This window comes from Acinonyx jubatus, chromosome D3, assembly GCF_027475565.1.
Source record: "Acinonyx jubatus isolate Ajub_Pintada_27869175 chromosome D3, VMU_Ajub_asm_v1.0, whole genome shotgun sequence".
Lineage (NCBI taxonomy): Eukaryota > Metazoa > Chordata > Mammalia > Carnivora > Felidae > Acinonyx > Acinonyx jubatus.
The window spans coordinates 73593005-73614433 of NC_069392.1; the positions used below are offsets into that span (position 1 = coordinate 73593005).

General features: G+C 39.1%; 1 protein-coding gene and 1 long non-coding RNA gene across 6 annotated transcripts in view; one reads left to right on the plus strand and one right to left on the minus strand.

Annotated features, from left to right (window-relative positions):
• The window catches only part of TXNL1 (thioredoxin like 1), a 33096-nt gene extending 22144 nt beyond the window's left edge, over nt 1-10952 (minus strand). For 3 of the 4 annotated variants that reach the window (XM_015079163.3, XM_015079170.3, XM_053205741.1), the window contains exon 1: nt 10654-10951. In XM_015079163.3, coding sequence (XP_014934649.1) covers nt 10654-10751 — 98 coding nt within the window. In that variant the 5' untranslated portion in view covers nt 10752-10951. Of the gene's footprint in view, nt 1-10653 lie in introns of all 4 variants that reach the window. The other variant, XM_015079155.3, reaches the window with a different exon arrangement.
• A 25-nt stretch (nt 10953-10977) lies between these two features.
• Nucleotides 10978-19620, plus strand: LOC106981066 (uncharacterized). Of its 2 annotated transcripts, none has more exons than XR_001431173.3 (3): nt 10978-11246; nt 17838-17956; nt 19021-19620. It is a non-coding gene; the product is annotated as an uncharacterized LOC106981066 (long non-coding RNA). The 2 variants fall into 2 exon arrangements; XR_001431172.3 differs by having other exon boundaries at nt 10979-11255.
• Nucleotides 19621-21429: the final 1809 nt, after the last annotated feature.

Consider the following 21429-nt stretch of genomic DNA (forward strand, 5'->3'; position numbering starts at 1 on the left):
CACACAAAAGACTGTATTAAATTATACTCTAAAGAACCTGTTAATTAAAATATGAAATCAAACAAACTCTGATGATCCTGGCTTTAGTTGTTCTAATCTTTTCCACTAGATTAATTTAGATACACTTGCATCAATATCACATTGTCCTAATGACTACAGATTTATATTAAGTTTTAAATATAATAATGTTAAGTCTCCCAGCTTTGTTCTCACTGAAATTAAAGATCTAAATAAAAGGAGGAATACGCTATGCTTATAAACTGGAAAACTCAACAGCATCAAAATGTCAATTCTCCTAAATTTGATTTTTTGAAGTCAATGTAAAATCCCAGTAGGTTTTCTTGCAGAAGTTAACAAGTTTAAATTCTAAAACTTACAGGGAAATACCAAAGATAGCCCAAGCCATCTTGAGGTTCAAAGCTGAGAAAATTACATTACTGAATATTAAGAATGATCACACAGCTTTATAAATTAAGAGTGTTCAGTGCTGGTACAATGATAAAAAACAAAACAAAACTGACCAATGTAAAAGAACAGGTCCAGAAACAAACCCATCCATCCTATCTGCAGCAACCTGATTTATCAAACACGTGACACAGCAGTGCGGTGGGGAAAGGATGGTCTTTGCAATAAGCAGTGCTACGTCAACTAGATAGTCACATGAGAAAATAAATGAATCGTGACCCCTATACCTCACACCATACAAAAACCCAATTCCAGATGGATTACAGGTCTAAGTGTGAAAGGTAAAACAATAAGGGTTTTAGGAAAAAATACAAAGGATACTTTCAAATCTTAGGAACAAGCAAAGATTTCTTAAAATACAAAAAGCACTGAAGAAAAAAGGAAATAATTGATATATTGTAATATACTTGATAAATTAGAAAATATTAAGACCTTTTCTTCATTAAGATACCAAGTCCCCACAGAGTGGTAATAAATATCTGTGAAACATATCAAAGGACTTAGACTGCTAATATGTAAAGAATTCCTACAAATCAATAAGAACAAGACTGACACTCAAAAGAAAAACGGGTAAACTCTTAAACTGGTACTTGACAAATGAGGTTATCTTCATAACAGTCAGTAAATATGAAAAGATACCTCACTTCATTAGTCACCAGGGAAACCAGGGAAAGGAAAATTAAAACTACTTCCATCAAAATAGCTAAAACAAAAAAGAATAAACTATAGTCAAGAATGTGGATCAACTGAACTGTTAGTGACCATGCAAAATGGTATCACCTCTTTAGGGGAAAAGAAAAGAACCTGGCAGTATCTACTAAACCAAGATTTGTGCCTACCTGTCAGCATTTCTGAGTTATATAACCAACAGAAGTGTCTACATATGTTTGCTTTAGGGCATTTGAAAAAATACTGATAGTAGTAACACTTCTAATAACCAAAAGAGGAGACTATTCAAAGTCCTATCAACACAGAATGAGTATATTAACTGCAGTTGCTCATACGGTGGAATACTATACAACAATGAAAATGACTGGTGTAAAACTTCATGCAAAACATGGGTTAACCTCATAAATAAAACTGAGAAAAGTAATACATTATATGATTCCATTTATGTATGGCTCAAATACAGGCAAAACAAGTCAATGGTACTACAAATCAGGACATAGGTTACCTTGAGAGTTAATGACAGGATGGGGATATGCAAGAGATTTCAAAAGGCTAGTTATATTATTCTATTTGTCTGGAACCTGATTACATGAGTGTGTGTGTTCAGTTTGTGAAAATTCAACAGGCTACACATTTATAATTACACACTGTTACATCTCAATAGAAGTTCAGACAAAAATCATAGCAATAGCAGATAAGAACACAAGGAAAAGCAAATTCTGAAGCACAAATGTTCATGCCCAAGCTGTGACTGTCTCTCCATTGTTAACATTTTAATCAGTATTTTCATCCTGTGCCATCTATAAACCTCACACCAAAAAGCTAATAACAAATTAACTTCTTAAATATTAAACTTGGTGCTTCTGAAAGTAGGTTTTTGTATCTAACAATCCTCAAATAGGCCCGGAGACCAAATTATAAAGAAACAAACATTTATAGTCACTAAGCCTATGTTTGGTTTAGCAAAATACTTCTAGTTATCAATAAGTCTTAAACATTATGGATGGGAGTACAAATTGTTAAATCCTTTTTGAAGAGCCATTAATCACTCTGTCAATTTTAAATGAACACAACCCAAGATTCAACAATCTTACTTCTATACATCAATCCTACCTTAAGACTTAACTCAGTTTCACAATATGTATACAAAGTTCAATGCAATGTTATTAATAGTAAAAAATTAGAAATAATCTAAGTGGCAATCAACAAAAATAGTTTCAAATGTTATGACACATTCATACCAGACGATAAGGATAATTTGTAAATTTATACTGTTTAAAATAAAACTAAGTCTCATGATAAAATTCTCTATTACCACATGAAAAAAAAGTGTATACACACATTAGGTGCATCACACAATAATCAGTTAATTACTTATGCAAAGTGGGACTGGAAAAGGAAGAGAGAAAATTTGGAGGAAACTTTTTAAAATTATTCATACTTCTGCATTTTTGTTTTTTTAGGATGAACAGGTACTTTGATCTTAAAATATTAAATAACTTGAGATTACAGAATTTAACATTAATTGCATTTAAACAGGTTTCCCAAATGAAGCACAGTGATTTATGCTATACCACAATATATTCATTCTTAAAAGAAATCTCCCTTCTGCACAAGCATGCATTCAAAATAAGACGACTTATGGGAAAAATAAGATCGAGGCAAGCCATGTAAACCCATGCAACTTTGTAAACATATCCCCAAGAAAAAAAAACAATAACGTTCTGAGGAAATACTTGGACAGCCAGGCAGGTGGCTCAGACCTAGAGGATACCTCAGGGAATATTTAAAGTGAATAAAACCGATGGACTGTAAGTGCTATGACGATCCAGGTGGAAGTGAAGCTCTGAAGCAGTGAGGCTGCAGAGGAAGCGTAGCCCTGAGAATGAACCCTCGGGGAACAAGTGCTGGGTGCAAGTGCGTGTGTTTTATTAACTTTAACGTCATTAAAATAAACTTGCAAGGGAGCTTGCCTGCATAGCTGAGGGCTTTTCTCTTTCCTGCTAAAGATTCTATTTCTATTTCTGCTCTTCACTACCTAGGAAAAACAGAATGCGAACCAACAGGACTTGCTCATTATACTGACATCATCACGCTATTCACCAGTCACATAGGAGTTAACAGGTTGGTGTTAAAAAAACAGAAACAAAAACAAAAACAAAAAACACTTCTGGCTAAAATGACTGTACTAAGATTAAGTGTTCCCTTTCAAAATTTAACCTTATTTAGATCCCTGTTTAATTTTAGTTAGCCATCACAGGTTGTAACTTCAGTCAAAAATGAAAATAAGTCACAGAACACAGAAGCACAAATAAATACAGCGGCATACTTTCACAATATAATCATCCAAATGAATTGATCAGTTATTTTAAGTAAGATGTTTGCCTGCTTAATATCAGCACTTAAGAGTATAAATTTCTATTATTAGCTGAGCTCAGAACAAGTCACCTGATTTCCCCGTATAAAATGGGAAGGGACTAGATTTTCCAGGACCTTTGTCATATCCAAAATATTATGCCCCACATATGCCTGAATTTCAGGATCTTCCTTTTTTCCTCCTGTGCAGTCTTGTTTCACAGCCCTTAAATAGTATATAACCACAGAGCCTCTGAACTTGTAAAAGAGACCAGAGATCATCTAGTCCACACATTAAAAAAAAAAAAAAAAAGCGTTCTTTTGCTACTTCTCTTTGACAGGAAGCTTATCTGTTAAACATGTAAAATGGATATGTAAGGATTCTGACTTATGCTTTTTGAGAAAAAACAAAGCAGACAACTCTCCAGCTTTTTGCAATACATAAAGAACCAAACCCAGAAAACTCAAACTTTAAAACTGACCTAACTTAACACAATTATTTGGTAAGTGAGAAACGAAGACCAGAAAAGTTAAATCACTTGCCCAAGATCAGACACTCTAGTAAACGAAAGGGCCACAACAGAACGGTTAACTCCTAACCAATCCAAGATCAGCTTTCTTTGAAAGCACCAAGCTAGGTTCTAAGTATGATTTTTGTTTACAGTCATTATATAAACAAATTCTACTTCATGAACTTGCTGTCCTTCCCTGTTTGCTAGTCAGTGCTCTACCTTGAGCAGTAACATGTGTAAACACATTGCTGACATAATGGTAAGAAAATGTATGTGCTTTCTGTAGAGATATTTTAAAAGTCTATTTTTTCTGTAGGGCACAACCTTAAAGTAGGTAATGTCTAGATTAATTATATTTTAATTAGGGCAGACATAATCATAACTGGTCCTATTAATAACACAAAATGGCTAGCATTCACTGAGCATTTACTATATGTTATACAATTTACAAAACCCTTAAACTCATTTAAACCCTACATTTCTCATTTGAAAGTCAAGAACAATGCAGTACAGTGCTAGAATTTGATTAGAAATCCCAACTCTTAACTGCTGTTCCAAATACCCCAAAACAGCGGCTTAAACACTGCTTTCTGTTATTTCTCAATTAACTGCCAAGATTAAAATGAATATGCTCTTTTTAAAAAAAATCCAGACACATACCATTTTATAAAGTTCAAATCCAGGCAAAACTAATTTACAGTGTTAGAACTCAAGAACAAGGAGGGTAGCCTGGGTGGCTCGGTTGGTTAGGCAGCTGACTTTGACTCAGGTCATGATCTCACAGCTCATGAGTTCAAGCCAAGCATCAGGTTCTCCACTCAGCGCAAAGCCTGCTTTGGATCCTCGGTCTCCCTCTCTCTCCCTCTCTCTCTCAAGAAAAAAAAAAAAAGGAATTCAAGAACAAGAAGAAAGCAGGCATGGGGCAGGGGTGGTCTACGGTGCTGGCATTCTTGATCTACATGTTAGTTACAAGTGTAACCACTCTGAAAATTTATCAAAGTATACACAAATGATTTGTGTACATTTTGCATGCATGTTATACTTGAATTAAAAAGTTTGCTTTTAAGAAAAATTCTCTGTATGTTCTTTGAGACCTCACCATGTCCTAGTTATCTCTCGTTATCTGCCTGGTCCCTATGGACTGCTGGGCCTGCTATCTTTGTAATTCAGTCTATAGCAATTTTGAACCATATAATTAATGTTATCTATATCTATAATGTATTAGTTGGACAAGCTACCATAACCATTAGAATTCAACATTCTAACCTACACTAACACTATTCTTGGATGGTAATAGTAACACCTAACCAACAACAAAGTAGGACTTGCTTTAACAAAACTGAACAGATGATAAACACATCTGTAAAAGTGATACATTCATGAATTCAAGATAAAAATCATTCATACTCCATATAATTTCACTTACATGTGGAATCTAAAAAACACACACACAACACAGCAATTGCACTACTTGGTATTTATCCAAAGGATACAAAAATACTGATATAAAGGGGAACATGCACCCCAATGTTTACAGCAGCACTATCACCAATAGCCAAATTGTGGAAAGAGCCCAAATGTCCATCAACTGATGGGTAAAAAAGGTGTGTTGTACACACATAAACACACACAAAATGGAACATTACACAACCATCAAAAATAGTGAAAGTTTGCCATTTGTAACGACTTGGATGGAACTACAGTGTACTACGTTAAGCAAAGTCAGTCAGTGAAAGACAAATATGTGGAAGAAACAAAACAGATGAACATAGTGGAAGGGAAGGAAAAGTAGAATAAGATAAAAACAGAGAGTGAGGCAAACCATAACAGACTCTTCACTACAGAGAATAAACAGGAAGGCTGGAGTGGAGGTATGTGGGGAGATAGGCTAATTGGGTGATGGACATTAAGGAGGGCACTTGTTGTGATGAGTACTGGCTGTTATATGTAACTGATGAATCATTAAATTCTCCTGAAACCAACACTACACTGTATGTTAACTAACTTGAGTTTAAATAAAAAGTTGGAACAGAAACAAACACACAAACGAAAAAACCAGAAAGACTCATAAATACTGAAAACAAACGGTGGTGGTGGGGAGGGGATAGGTAAACAGATCAAGAAGCAGTTATAAACTGCTTATAAAGTTATAAAGTTATAAAGTACGGCATACGGATAACACTCTAGTAACTTTGTATGGTGGAAGATGGGGACTATACCGTGGTGAGCATTTTGTAAAGCGTATAACCATCAAATCATTATGCTGTACACCTGAAACTAATATAACATTGTATGCCAAGTATACTTCAATTTAAAATAAAAATCATTCACACTGAGTTTTATGGGAAAGAAAATGCATATTCTTTTAGCGTTGGGGCTTACCTACTAGTGATAACAACAAAACTGGCACTGTTTATAACCATTAAATGTATATTTAAAGAGTAACAGTATGGAAATAACAGTTACAAAAACACATCACCACAGTATATAATTCATATATATAATTTTATAGTCTAAACAATGCTGTTAGGTTACGTGTTAACATCCCCATGTTACAGGTGGGGAAAGAATATCACAGAATGAACTGAAACGTCCTAGGTCATAAGATTAGTTTGCAAGCAGTGCTGTGGCTAAATAATTCAAGGCAATATTTAAAAAAAAAAAAAAAAAAAAGGTCAGGTTGTGTGCAATACAGGGATGAACCTGCATTTCCTTTCTATTTAGGCTGGGAAAAACAAGGACAACACTTTACACTTCCTGCAGTGCATTCAGCAATGGGACCTTAAATTATTCAACCTGTGACTCAACATCCTCATGTGTAAAATGGGGATAATTTCAAAGATTATTTTGAGGACTGAATAAGTCAATATAAATTCTTAAATAAGTCTCTTACAAAAGAAATAATATGTAAATGTTGGCTATTTTAATTATTTAAAAAAAAACAACAACAACAACACTGGAGAAGGGTGCCAAGACTATTCACTGGGGAAAAAACAGTTTTTTCAACAAATGGTGCTGGGAAAACTGGATAGCGACATAGAAAAGAATGAAAGTGGACTTTTACACCATATACAAAAATTAACTCAAAATGGGTAAAAGAATTTAAAAACTAAAATTACAAAATTCCTGGATGAAAACATAGGGGCAAATCTTCATGACACTGGATTTGACAATGATGTGTGGGATATGACATCAAAAGCACAAGCAACAATAGAAAATATATATAAACTGGATTTCATTAAAATATAAAAACTTTTGTGCATCAAAGGACACTATCAAGAAAGTGAAAGGCAACCAATGGGAGAAAATATTTATAAACCATTTATCAGGTAAGGAATTGATACCCCAAGTATATAAAGAACTCCTATAGGGGCATCTGGCTGGCTCAGTTGGTAGAGTGTGCAACTTCTGAGGTCAGTGTTGTGAGTTCAAGTCCTACGATGGGTGTAAAAATTACTTAAAAATAAAATCTTACCAAAAAAAAGAAAGAAAGAAAGAAAGAAAGAAAGAATGAATTCAAGAACAAAAACCCAAACAGTCTAATTCAAAATCAGTAAAGGGCTGGAATCAGCATTTCTCTAAAGAAAATAAATGACCAATAAGCACATGAAAAAATGCTCAACATCATTAGCCATTAAGGAATTACAAACCAAAACCACCAGACCACTTCACACCCATTTAGGATGGCTATTTGGTGCAACTGAATTCCACTCCCAGGTATATACCCAAAAGACTTGAAAGCAGGGACTCAAAGATATCCTTGCATACCAATGTCGGTAAGCGGTATTACTCACAATAACCAAAAAGTGGAAACAACCCAAGTGTCCATCAACAGATGAATAAACAATATATAGTATATGCATACGATGAAATTTTTAACTTTAAAAAGGAAATTCTGATACATGCTACAACATGGATGAATCCTGAAAACATTATGCTAAGGGAAATAAGCCGGAAACCAAAGGATAAATGTTATATGACTCCACTTACGTGAGATAGCAAAAACAGGCAAATTCATAGAAACAGACAGATGTTACCGGGGTGGGGGACTGGGGGTATTGGGATTTACTGCTTCATGGGTAAAGTTATTGGTTAATGTTTCTATCTGAGGTAATGAAAAGATTCTAGGAAATAGTGGTGATGGTGGTACAATACTGTGAATGTACTTAATGCCACTGAACTGTACATTTAAAAATGGCTAAAATGGTCAATTTTATGTTACATATATTTTATTGCAATTAAAAACACTGAAATACTGGAGAGCCACTGAAGATTTTTAACCAAAACAGTGACAATCTATATAACATTTTAGTAAAATTAATGTTAGATATAACATGGAAGTGAAGAAAATGGAATAAGGCTTAAAAGTAGGGTTGGAAAAGAAATAAAGAAATAGGTGATAGAGAAAACTATGTTCTTGGCCTAACATGGGACATTAACTTTGATCTAAGAGGTTTCCTACATGATCTATTGGATACAGTTCTTTTGAGGGTCTAATACCGATGCTGAGTTATGAAAGTCTGAGGTCACAATCACATACAGTTTGTGGAGGAACACATTAACAGCCAAAATATTACAGAACTTTAAGGCAAATACAATCTCAACAGATTTATAAATTACCTAAATATGCTTTGGAACTTAAAAGCTTTCTAAATTCAAACTTTTGTTCTCAGTTTTTACCATAAAAAATTAAATTCTCACTGCATCAAAATACCTTTTTAAAAACTAACACAGAGCTTTACCAATCGATGTCTGCAGTTGTTTATGGTTATATGAAACCTCACTGTTAACGGAAGTGTTTCCTTAATAGCAATGTTTCCCCACTTTTCTCACTTCAACTAATAAATTATTTATCACTGTCTGTCATCTCTTCTGCTATGGTAAGGGGAAAAGAGAGTATTTCATTGAGGGACAAAAGTCTATACATTCCTACAGACTAGAATTAGGAAAGTGAACTAAAAATGAGAGTCATTGTTAAAATCATCTCTTCCCTTTTCCAACTCTGGCCTAGGCACTTAGTAAATGTGCTTAGTATGTAGTATGTATTCCCCATATTAAGAATATAGACATTGCAGGGGCGCCTGGGTGGCTCAGTCAGTTGAGCACCCAACTTCGGCTCAGGTCATGATCTCACGTTTCGGATAGTGGGTTCGAGCCCCGTGTCGGGCTCTGTGCTGACAGCTCAGAGCCTGGAGCCTGCTTCAGTCTCTGTATCTCCCTCTCTCTCTCTGTGCCTCCCCCACTCATGCGCGCTCTCTCTCAAAAATAAACATTAAAAAAAAAAAAAGAATACAGACATTGCAAAATTGCTAAAGCTAAGAAAATATATTTATAGAATTTTGACATTCCTTTTACACGTCTTTATAACGAAATCTTTATCTTCTCCAATTTAATAAATGTGAAAGTCTACATGTCAAATTGGTACTCTCGGCCACCCTATAAAATCCAATATACTCTGCCTTTTCAATTCTGTATGAGACAGATTGATCCAGGAATAAGTCTTTAATTGTTATCATCTCTATCTGCATCCACCCCAGCCCTAAAACTATCTAATCCTAATGCCACCACTTACATACTCAACATTTACTGAATCATGTTCAATAACCACGAATCACTTTTTACCCTCAAAATACTGCCTTATGTTTATATAGTTACCTGGACAATTCAATGGGTTACATAAACAGTAATACCTGCAAGTAAATTTCTCCAGCTCAGGGTAAATGTAAATAACTCGGAGGCTAGGGGGTCAAGGTAAGTCAAATGGAGACCACTAATTCTTAGAAGGCACTAACATACACAAAGGGAGGCCAGTAAATACACACCCTGGCTGAAATCTTGGTTCCAAAGGCCTACTTCCAACATGTCACTCTCACACAGGTACACTGCACACTCAAAATGGAAAATCCACCAGCTCTGCGACCAATAAATCATGTTGAGATTTTCCAAAGTCGACATCTCTGTCCTGTTAAACCATCAAGTAAAAAATGGAGTCTATATGGCCAAACCCAGATGTCTGGATACCTGCATTGCATATATACCCACTGTAATTTCTGTGATCAGATGCAGCCGCATACATAAGGGAGGCTAAGTTACAAAGTTACTAACCAAACGAGTAACAAGGCCATTAAGTAAAAAGCACCGGACTCAACATTAATTTAAAACGCATTAAATGAGCGCTACGTGGATTAGCTGGATAGCCCCAACTGAAGTTTCTAAAGGTTTTACAGAAACGCAAGCAGTGAAGAAAGCCAAAGTGTTCGGAAAATTAAGATTTTAGGTTTTCTAAGGTGCAAGTGACAGCTGGCTCCCCGGAAGAAATGGAACAGGCAAAAGCAGAAGAGGCTGCAGGAAGACTCCCACAGACTAGAAGGAACAGAGGTGGGCCACCCCAAGTGGCCTCGTCCGAGGATTCAGAAGGGACGGGTGTAGATCTCCCGGGCTGGAATTCGCGGTTGGCCAGGCCTCCGTGCCCTCCTGAGACTCCCTTGCGCACAAACAGGGGAGCTGAGGCCTAACTGGGCAGCGGCCTGGGGCTGCGGCCAGCGCGGGACATTCCGGAGCAGCAGACGGCAAGGAGTCGGGACCCGGAAAAAAAGTGAAGGGAAAGCAGGCACGCACACGAGGGGCCCACAGGGCTCGCGCCCGGCCTCACCCTCGCATGGTGAACTTGACCACGGCGAGTCTGGAGCCCGCGCCGCTCAGCTCCGGCTGGAAATCCGGGTCGCTCCCGACCGGTTTCACTCCCACCATTCTCAGCCCGGCAGGGCGGCCGCGACGCCACCGGCTTCAAAACTGAAGAAGGCGACCCGGGAGAGGAAGAGCGGGAGGCTCAGGAAGGCCGAGGCCTGATAACGGGAGGTGGCGACCGCGGCGTCTTCCCCGGGACTCTCAGTGCCGAGTCACGCCAGGGAGCAGAGCGGCCGGGATGGGGGGGGTGGGGACGGGAAGGGGGGAGGGGAGAGGCAAGGAAAGGAAAGGCGTGCGGCACCCAGCAGCCACCGCGCGGCAGGGCCGCCGGCGCTTGCGCACGTAGGCGTCATTTCCGCGCCGTCTGTTTTGGCTCCCAGCGCCCAATCCTAAAACGCGACCCCTGGCCCCACCCTCGGCTGAGGAGCCAGACCCAGGCTGTCAGGAGCCGCGCAGGCGCGGAGGAGCAGCAGTCGCAAGCTGAGATGTGCAGTGCGTTTTAAGTTCGCGTCATCCCTCCGCGGTTCCGAGACCCAAGCTTCTACCGAGTTTCTTGGGGTGAGAAAAGTAGGAAGGGAATTCCTTTTTTCCCCGAGGTTCAGTGGCTAAGGTTTTAAGCCTCCCTTCCCCAGAAGTGCTTGAGGGAATACTTTGTCTCATATTCCGGGCAAATCGCCACACTGGACAAAATGGCTTTAGGTACATTGATTTACGGCTCTCGTGACACAAGGGTGCTCTCTGTGCAGTCATCCACAAACTGTCATGCACCTGTCTTTAAGCTGCGCCTAAAAAAATGAAAGCACCATCCATCCTTCTAGAAACACAGTCTTGTGATAGACACCAGCAATAGTTAACAATAACAAGTTTGCAAAGGAAACGTTGGGACAAATGGGACAAGAGGATGGGACGGGGTAAACTTGTTGGAAGTTGTGGCCCCTGAACTGAATCTTGATGGAAGATAGCCAGGTGGTGAGAGGTGACGGTGTATTACCGGCAGAAGAACCAGCAGTGCAGATTTGTGTTTTAGGGGGGCTGATAATAATAGCTAATAGCTGACAAATTACTCGCTAGACAAGATACGTGCTCTTTGTGTATTTTAGCTCATTTAATCCTCCCAACAACCTGTGAAGTAGGTTCTATTATTTCATGGGTAGACTAATTTCCCCTAGTTCACACACCTCATAGGAAGTCAAATCAGCATTTAAGTTAAGGTAGGCTAACATCAGCGTGTTCTTTTAAGTGTCAGAGTAGGTGACAAATGATTTGCTTTTGAATTTCGCTGGATGATGAAATTGAAGAGCAAAGTGGAGGTCTGATCATGCCTAGCTAAGGAATTTGTATTTTAACATGAATGCAATGAAGTAATCACTGGAGGGCAATTTTTTTTATTATTATTACCCAAAAAAGGTGCCTTTAGAAAAAGTCCCGAGATAGCAGTGAGGAGGATGGAAGGCAGTGAGACAATTTAGGAGGTTACTATGGTAACCCAGGAAGTGAGTTGTGAGAGCATCCTAAGTGGAAATGAAGAAGACTTGATATATTTGAGGAACAATTAGCAGACAAAAATCATAGGATTTCGTGACCAATTGGACCAATTTAGTGAGATGACAGAGGAAGTAGTCTAGGATAGCGCAAATATTTCAATCTTGTGGCTTTTTGTACTGGGTTAAGATGCCTGTATGACATCTAGGTAAGGGGCATAGTAGACGGTAGGAAGCTTGCATCTGGAACTAAAGGAAAACAAGTGGGCTAAAGTTGTAGACTTGAGAGTCATTGGTTTGGGTGGAAATTGAAGCCAGGAACACAATTGTCTCTGTTCTGATGACAAGGCTAACATTCAGAGAAGTGTGTAACTCGTTCAGTTATACAGTTGTGAGGCTGCTTAGCCCTCAAACATTACACCCAACATTATACAGAAACAGACTATATGTGTACATAGAAACTTTCATCAGATGTTATTGCAAGATGATGCTCTATTGAGTGACTTTTTTTCTCTGTATTTTCTAAATCTCTTCAATAATTATAAACAGTGTACACAATAAGAAAGAAAGCACAGCTGGGAGAAAAAAAAGTGCTACACAACAATGCTACAAAAAAGGCCAAAATTTCTTCCCTGCCCTAAAAACAAGAATAATATTCACAGTTAACTGGTCTCCTGTGAAATTTAGGTAATGGTTAATATCACTGAGAAAAAAAAAGCTCTTGGTAGAAGAAATTTCCCCCAAAAATGTTTCTTTTTTCTCAATTTGTATGTACTACCCTGAAAACCCCATTTTCTGGAATGTCCATGAAAATTTTAGAAAAAACTTATTACCATTAAACCTCTGCAAGGATGACTTGTGATTATTCTTTTTTCTAAAAGTTCATTTATTTGAGAGAAAAAGGAAAAGAACATGAGTGGGGGAGGGGCAGAGAGGGAGAGACAGAATCCTAAGCAGGCTCTGATGTTAGCACAGAACCCTACGTGGGGCTCGAACTCATGCACTGTGAGATCATGACCTGAGCCAAAATCAAGAGTTGGACACAACCGACTGTTGGGCACCCCGACAGTTGCCCCAACTTGTGATTATTCTTTTTAAAAAAATTTTTTAAGGTTTATTCATTTTTCAGAGACAGAGCATGAGTGGGGGAGGGGCAGAGAGAGAGGAAGACGCAGAATACAAAGCAAGTTCCAGGCTCTGAGCTGTCAGCACAGAACCTGACATGGGGCCTGAACTCACGGACGGCGAGATCATGACCTGAGCTGAAGTCGGCCGCTTAACCGACTGAGCCACCCAGGTGCCCCAGATTGTGATTATTCTTAAAAGGATGATATGCTTTCTCCATTCCTGAGGTTAACAACGCAAAATATGCTGCACGTAAGCTCCTCCCACCCCATCCCTTACTTGGTGGGCATCACTATTAGATGACACTGTTTCCCGGGGTCTATCCAGCCCCAGCCTCAGAATTCCATTCAGTAGCACCCACTACCAGAGTCAGGATGAAACCTATTATTTGCCATCTCACATCTTGCTGTAATTGTTACATCTGGAAATCCATAGTTCTCAAATGGTAGCGAGCCCATTACAATGTGAGTTTCCAGTTTCACACCCAGAGATTCTGACTCAGTAGTGCTGGTGCGTGGCCCAGGAATCTGAATTTCAACAGGCATCCAGGGTAACTGAGGCAAGGAGTCCATATTTTGAGAAACATTATTTGATGCTACCTGTCGTGTACCATTTACTATGCATTTGGTAGGCACAAGGTACTGTGATAATGCTTTGAAACACCTTTCTTCCAGGGACATCAAAAGGGAGATAAGGCACTTCTACAAAAGCTAAAAATAAACAAGGTAAAATGTGGTAAGTGCTATAGTAGAACTATAGATAACATACCATAGTGGTTGAGAAAAGGAAGAGAACATTTCCAGCTGGAATGAGCAGAGGATGCTTTATAAAGGGATATGTTCTAATACTCAGACCTAGATAAACCTAAGAAGGAAATGCATAAACATCTTCATTCACAGAAATGACTCCCAGCTTTTCTCTCAACTCATCAAGAATATAGTTTGCTTTAGACTCACCCATTTTTTATCAGTCTCAGTCTATCACTGGAGGAAGGCTTTCTATCATGACTTGTAGCTGCCATGGGCTCACTTTGCTGAATTTAAAAATAGATGTGATAGAGGGCACCTGGGTGACTCAGTCGGTTAAGCGTCCAACTTTGGCTCAGGCCATGATCTCAGTTTGTGAGTTTGAGCCCCACCTCAGGCTCTGTGCTTTGGATTCTGTGTCTCCCTCTCTATCTGTGCTTCCTCCAATCCCTCTCTCTCTCTCTCTCTCTCTCTCTCAAAAATAAATAAGCATTAAAAAAATTTTAATAGATATGATGGAGATATGTCATCCATGACTTTCTCTCTCCCATAGCCCTTTTCACGTGGTAGATACAAAATAAGTATTGATCGAATAAATGAATGGCTAGGAAGCAAAATGCATATGAGTGTGACTTAGTCCACAAAATGCAGCAGTAAAAGAAATGTTCCTTTGTGTTATATAACTCAAGTTCATTTTGACTCTGAATCCTCACCCTCCTGCTGTGTCCAACTAGAACAAAAACAACCTCATCTCCTCCTCTGCCTGATTTAGAAATTGTACCACATATCTGGGTTTAGAGTGGGAGTGGGGCTTTGGAGTATAGACGTCTAGAAGCCCTGTCTCTTTCTACATACCCTCTTGAAGTCTAGCCCTTTCTGTTTCATGTGACTACCTCAGGGATTGGGACCTTTGTTTGAAGCTGCCTCTGGACCCATCTGCCTAGGTGCACCAGTGTGACATTTCTCCCCGGGTTTTTACTTCTTCCCTTCTCCCTTCCATAAAGACTTTCCCTTATGTTTTTATTAAGAGTTTTATAGTTTAACTTCTAGATTTATTTGATCCACCATCCACCTTTTTGAACCAATTTCATCCTAATCACTTAAAAGTATTCTCATGATAGAAAAGAAAGACACAGTTTTCCAGTTTCATATGTATTTGAGTGTTTGTTGGCAAGGCACTATGCAAAAACCATACGATCTCTGATGTCAGTTGTTCTTTAAATGTAGTCCTCTTGTAAAAAGGTGGGGAAATACCACTTTCTGATTTTTTTTGAAAAGCAATAGCAAGAATATAATGAAGAAATAACTTGTATTCTACAAAAGAAGTCCTCATAAATTCCTCTGAGATATAATATACCTCTTAAATAACTGAATTTGTATTTGCAAAAGCCCAAGGATACAGATTTATTGAATTCCATAAACCATATGAAATTCCCCCATTAACTTATCAAAGTTACAACTACCCAAAAATTCTGCATAAAAATAACATCTGCGTAATAGTTTATTGGCAACTAATTCCTGAAAAAACAGAAAACTTGTAATATTTTATATCAGCTTAATTCTTTAATCAACTGGGGAATTTATTTTAAAAATGATTTTAGGTAAGTTTTGTTTTATTCCTAAAGTCTTGAGGGAAAAATATGTAATGTATGTAACATAAATGTTAAATAGAAAGGACGTTCTTCTTCATCGTTTCCAAACTCTAGTTTGCAGCCTATTGAATCTGAAAATTGAATACCATTTCCCATGGCTGTCCCTAGGTGGCGCAGTGTCTTTCAGTCAAAGGAGTATGATTTCCCCGTGGATATCAAATGCTTCTTTCGGTAATGCTGTTAAGTCCCCAGACGTTTGTCCCACCAAAACTATATTCCTTAGTTTTGGACACTAGGCAGTGTCTTGCAGGAGAGAGTTTTCTAGGAAGTCACAAAGTGACCTATCACTGTCATAAATCTATCTCCTCCTGGAACATACTGAAGAAAGTTGCTAGCAATTCTGAGAGTCAGTTATGGGTATTTCCCAGAAACGTAAAATAGTTTTTTTATTCTGAAATTTATATCTGAGGTTCAGAAGTCATTAAACTGCACAGAGTTGCTATTAAGAAGGCCAGACAGACAAATATTTCTATCACTTAAGCCTCTGAATAAAAATCCATATTTTAATTGTTTTAAATAGTGAGTTGGAGGTTAGAATTAACTCTTTGAAACTACAAAACTACACATGGCTACACATAACTATGTGTTCACTTAGGCACTCATAAAGAGAGTCCTTTTTTTGGCTTGTGGTAGTATAGTAGATATTGTCTGGCTAGAATGTACAAGTCAGGAAGAAATGTCCCCCAATAAAGACTTTTGCTGTATTCAAAGGCCTTTCTCAGTTATGCCCTTGAGCAAACACATACACCAAACATACACATCCTCATCAATCAGTCCATGCTTGAGTGGCAATATGTGCATACTCTCAGTACCTCCGAGGGCCACACACTGAAGACAGTGAATGAAAATAAAATGTAAGGGAGTGGCTATTTACACAATATTTCCCACCAAAATTCAGCATACTAGAATCGGAAGAAGGTAGGAGGATCAGATCCAACTGGTAGAAAGTACCAAAGCATAGCACTTCTCACATTGCATGGCACTCATGGTGGATGTAAGCTGTCTCCCTGCCAGACTGTGAGCAATCTGACCACAGAACCCAGTCTTTGTGCTATCTGCATGGCCGGCTCAGCACAGTGCCCAGTGCCACTGGATGTTGAGTAAATGACGCTTTCCACCGTGGCAAATTATATTTAAGATATTTAAGACACGCAAAAGAAATTACTATTTTATGAAAATAGAAATTAAGTTAAAGTGCTCATAGCCACTGCCCCCTCCACCCAGATTATTGTGGAGCAAATGCCAGGTATCATATAATTTCATCTGTATTATGTTAGCCGACCTCTCTAGAAGATAAGGATTCCTTTAAAAAATCACAAGCGGGGCACCTAGGTGTCTCAGTAGGTTAAGCATCCGATTTCACCTCAGGTCATGGTCTCACAGTTTGTGAGGTCAAGCCCCGCATCATGCTGTCTGCTGTCAGTGCAGAGCCCGCTTTGGATCCTCTGTCTCCCTCTCTTTCTGCCCCTCCCTCGCTCTCATGTGTGCGCGCTCTCTCTCTCTCAAAAATAAACATTTTTTTTTTAAATAAATAAAAATCATAACCAAAATACCATTATCACACTTAAATGTTAACAGTGCTTCCTTAATATCATCAAATATCCACTCAATGTTAAAATTCCCCATTTTCTCTTAATTTATGGCTCACTTGAATCAATATCAAGAAAAGGTACATACATTGCGTTAGTTGATATCTGTCTCTTAACTCTTTTTTATTACACTTTATTTCTTTTTTTGTGAATTTTTATTTGAAACAATTCAAATGGACAGAGAACTTCAACAGCAGCAGCAGGAGTCAAAGAGAAGTAGCAGTAGTCAAAGTAGAGGAAGAGGGAGAAGATGGTAGAGTGAGATGAGAAGGAGGGTCCACTTTCTTGCTAATTGTTGACTGGGGAGTCACCACCCAGGAAGAGTGTGCTCTTGGCTAACTTTGCCGTGCTCAGATATTTGCCAACGCGGCCCCAAGAATAGGTACCCCCACTGAAAAGCTGAGGAGACCTTGAAGAAGCTAACAGCAGGAGCAGGAAGCAAACCTTCTCCATGCAGCTGGGAAGTGGATTTTCCCAGAAGGAGAGTCTGAACAGCGCATCTTGGTGTCTGCCACGGTCCACTCTTTGTGACACATGGATCCTCTTTTTCCCACAGGTTTGGGGAACAACCCTTCCAGGGCTCTTGTGGTCCTCTCATCCTGACAGGGAAAAGAAGAGAGAAGTTAGTAGAACAGACTACAGCCCTTGTTGCTGCAGGACGTGACAAAGCTACAAGTCAGTCATCACCTCCTTCTTTACTATCCTGATTTCCCCTTGCTGATCCTGGTAGCTTCGTGAGGGGTCCCCAAGCCCTTATTTGTGAGGAGCTCAAGCACCCCCAACCTTAACACCTTCACTCCTTCCTAGAAGGTGTAAGTATGGAGCCAATGGAGATATTTCTAGAAAAAGACATCCTGTTACTTAGAAGAAATTGATTTAGCAGAAGTCATGAGATAGGAGAAAAAGAGAAGTCTCACCAATTGACTTTTGTGTCATGTAAGAAAGTGCAAAGGGGAGCTGTAAAAGAGGATCACACAAAACCATGCAAAGAACGCTTCCTCACTCACTTGGGGCACCTGGGTGGCTCAGTCAGTTAAGCATATGACTTCAGATCAGGTCATGATCTCATGGTTCGTGAGTTAGAGCCCTGCATTGGGCCCTGTGCTGACAGTGCAGAGCCTCCTTTAGATTCTCTGTCTTCCTCTCTCTGCCCTTCCTGCACTCCCTCAAAAATAAATAAATAAAACTTTTTAAAAAAAGAACACTTACTAAATTATTCTGCTGCAACATGATAAAGTGGGAGGGCCCCCAGTAGTAACATGAAGCCCCCAACCATGACATGACTTTTAGGCAAATGGGTCCACTAAGGAAAGGACAGAATTAGCAAAGTATTAGGCCCTACGGGGAACACCAAACCACAGATTTATAATCTAGAGGAGAAAAAATAATAGCACACATGAAACAACCTAGAAATGACAACAATAATGAAGCCACTGTTAGACCACTGGGCAAAAATTCAAAAAGTGGAGGAACAAATTTCCTTGCCTTTTGAAGAACTAACTTGGAACTTAGGAAGTCCAGGAAGTGTTGGTATGTTATAGGGTAATTGCTACTAAGCTCTAAAGACAGAGTAATACTTAAGTTTTTGTTTTTGTTTTTAAAGCCCATACCTTTAAAACATGGCATGTGGAAATTTTTGACCCTTACCCCGTGGTTTCCATTTACGGTTCGTTTCTGATAACAACTGTACATTTTTGGTTAAAACAACAGTGATGACAACTTCTTATTTGTCTTTGCAGCTGTCTGTCTTTCCCACTCAGTGTCCATGATGCATTGCTGCCAGCTGATTTTTGTGGCCAACACATCGTACAGTAACTGCCCAGTAAGCCACACTCTGTACAATCCTCTCTCCCTGAGCACACGTGACATCTGTGACTTGCTTCTAATCAGGAGAATATGGCAACAGTGAAGGACTGTCACTCCCTTCATTAGGTTACTATCTACAGATTTATCTGTATCTATCCATATCTATAGCTATGTAACTCCAACTTTCTTGCACACACACTAGAGAGATCCTTTTTGCTGGCTTTGAAGAAGTGAGCTGCCATGCAGTGCAAGGCCTTTGGTAAGGCTCAGGTGGCAAGGAGCTGTAGGTGGCCTGTAGGACCTGAGTGTCCTTAGTCATTTATCCACAAGGACATGAATCAGATTTAAATTCTTCCCAAGCGGGGCTTCCAGATGAGATTGCAGTGTGGCTGACCTCTCAACTGTAGCCTTGTGTGATCACGAGCAGAAGACCCAGTTAAGCTGTGCCTGAACACCTTTCCCATGGAAACTGTGAGACAATAAATGTGCATTGTTTGAAGTCACTAATTTCGTGGAAATTTGTTTTACAGCAATAAACACAAATGTAATGTTGTTAGGAAAAACACCACTCTACGTATCCATCAAAAACCTTCAGTACCTTTTCATTTCCTTTGGAATAAAGTCCCAAGAGCCCATAAGGGCATTTGAGGCCTCTCCTTATCTGACCTTATTCTATTTTTCCCATGTCATTTTTTATTACTGAGTTTAGGCTGAATCTGAGAAAGACTATATCAACCTCTGAGAGCATTCCAGGGCAAATATCACCCATTGAAGGAGTCCTTCACAGGGCAGAAATAGCAAAGTCTTAATACCACAGTTTCCCTTCGCATCCCCTTGCTGTCCCCTGTACTTCACTTCCAATTTCACTTTCTGTTTATTCTGTTTCTATACATTCATGGTTTACATTTCATATATGTTATACACACACACTCACACTCATATTTTACTTTTCATATATGTTACATGCATACACACGGTTGTTTTTCATTTCAAAACTAGCAACAAAATTGTTTTCCTTTCCCAATTCTTCCTATTCTAAATCCTATCCACTTTTATAGACCTCTGTGGAACCTGATGTGATTATCCTTCCTCACCTCAACCTAGAAGCAACTCGTCTTTTTTCCACGACTCCTTATGTACTCCTTATTTCTCATACTGTGCTATATTATAGGCTTATATCTTGGGTGGGGGAGGATTTTCCATTCTTTCCAGCTGCCCCAACACTTTCCAATTTTGAGAGAATTCTTTTTTTTTTTTTTAATTAAAAAAAATTTTTTTTCAACGTTTTTTTATTTTTGGGACAGAGAGAGACAGAGCATGAACGGGGGAGGGGCAGAGAGAGAGGGAGACACAGAATCGGAAACAGGCTCCAGGCTCTGAGCCATCAGCCCAGAGCCCAACGCGGGGCTTGAACTCACGGACAGCGAGATCGTGACCTGGCTGAAGTCAGACGCTTAACCGACTGCGCCACCCAGGCGCCCTGAGAATTCCTTATTTTTTGAGCCTTGGTGGGAAGCACAGCCTACTTTCCTCTATAGAACTGAACTTGCCAAATTCTTGCTTTCTCAGCTCTGCTTTCAGTTAAGGTTCAATAAATATATGTTGAACCGAATGTTTTGGTTGTGCAAATCTTTTCAGATTTTTATATAATTCCTCCAGGTGACAGGAATGAATAAATTATTTATTAAAAAAATATACTCAGGGGGCGCCTGGGTGGCGCAGTCGGTTAAGCGTCCGACTTCAGCCAGGTCACGACCTCGCGGTCCGTGAGTTCGAGCCCCGCGTCGGGCTCTGGGCTGATGGCTCAGAGCCTGGAGCCTGTTTCCGATTCTGTGTCTCCCTCTCTCTCTCTGCCCCTCCCCCGTTCATGCTCTGTCTCTCTCTGTCCCAAAAATAAATAAACGTTGAAAAAAAAATATACTCAGGATCAGCTTACTGAAGGTACAAATCTTAACTTTCAGGAAGGTTACACATGGAAAACATATATACGTGCATATAAAAATGTGTGAATTTTTCTGAACCAGAAGAATTTTATTCCTTTTGAATCTTTATTTTAGTTCTGCAGCTCAGGAGATTACACGCATTTATTTATATATAGACTTTGGCAATACATTTTGTAAACTTGGCAGAGAGGGGCCAGAGTGTTAGTAGTCAGAAAGCTTCTCACTAATCTTCCTATTGACCTTTTATTCCTAGGAAGGTAGTTGAAACACAGTAATTTTGTAAAGTTTAATTAATATTTGTTGAATAAAAGTCAGCTTTATCTAGGAGAGATGTTTTATAGATTTCCTTTACAAACCAAACAAGCTTTAATGAAGTCTAAGCTCGTCCCGTGGTAACCA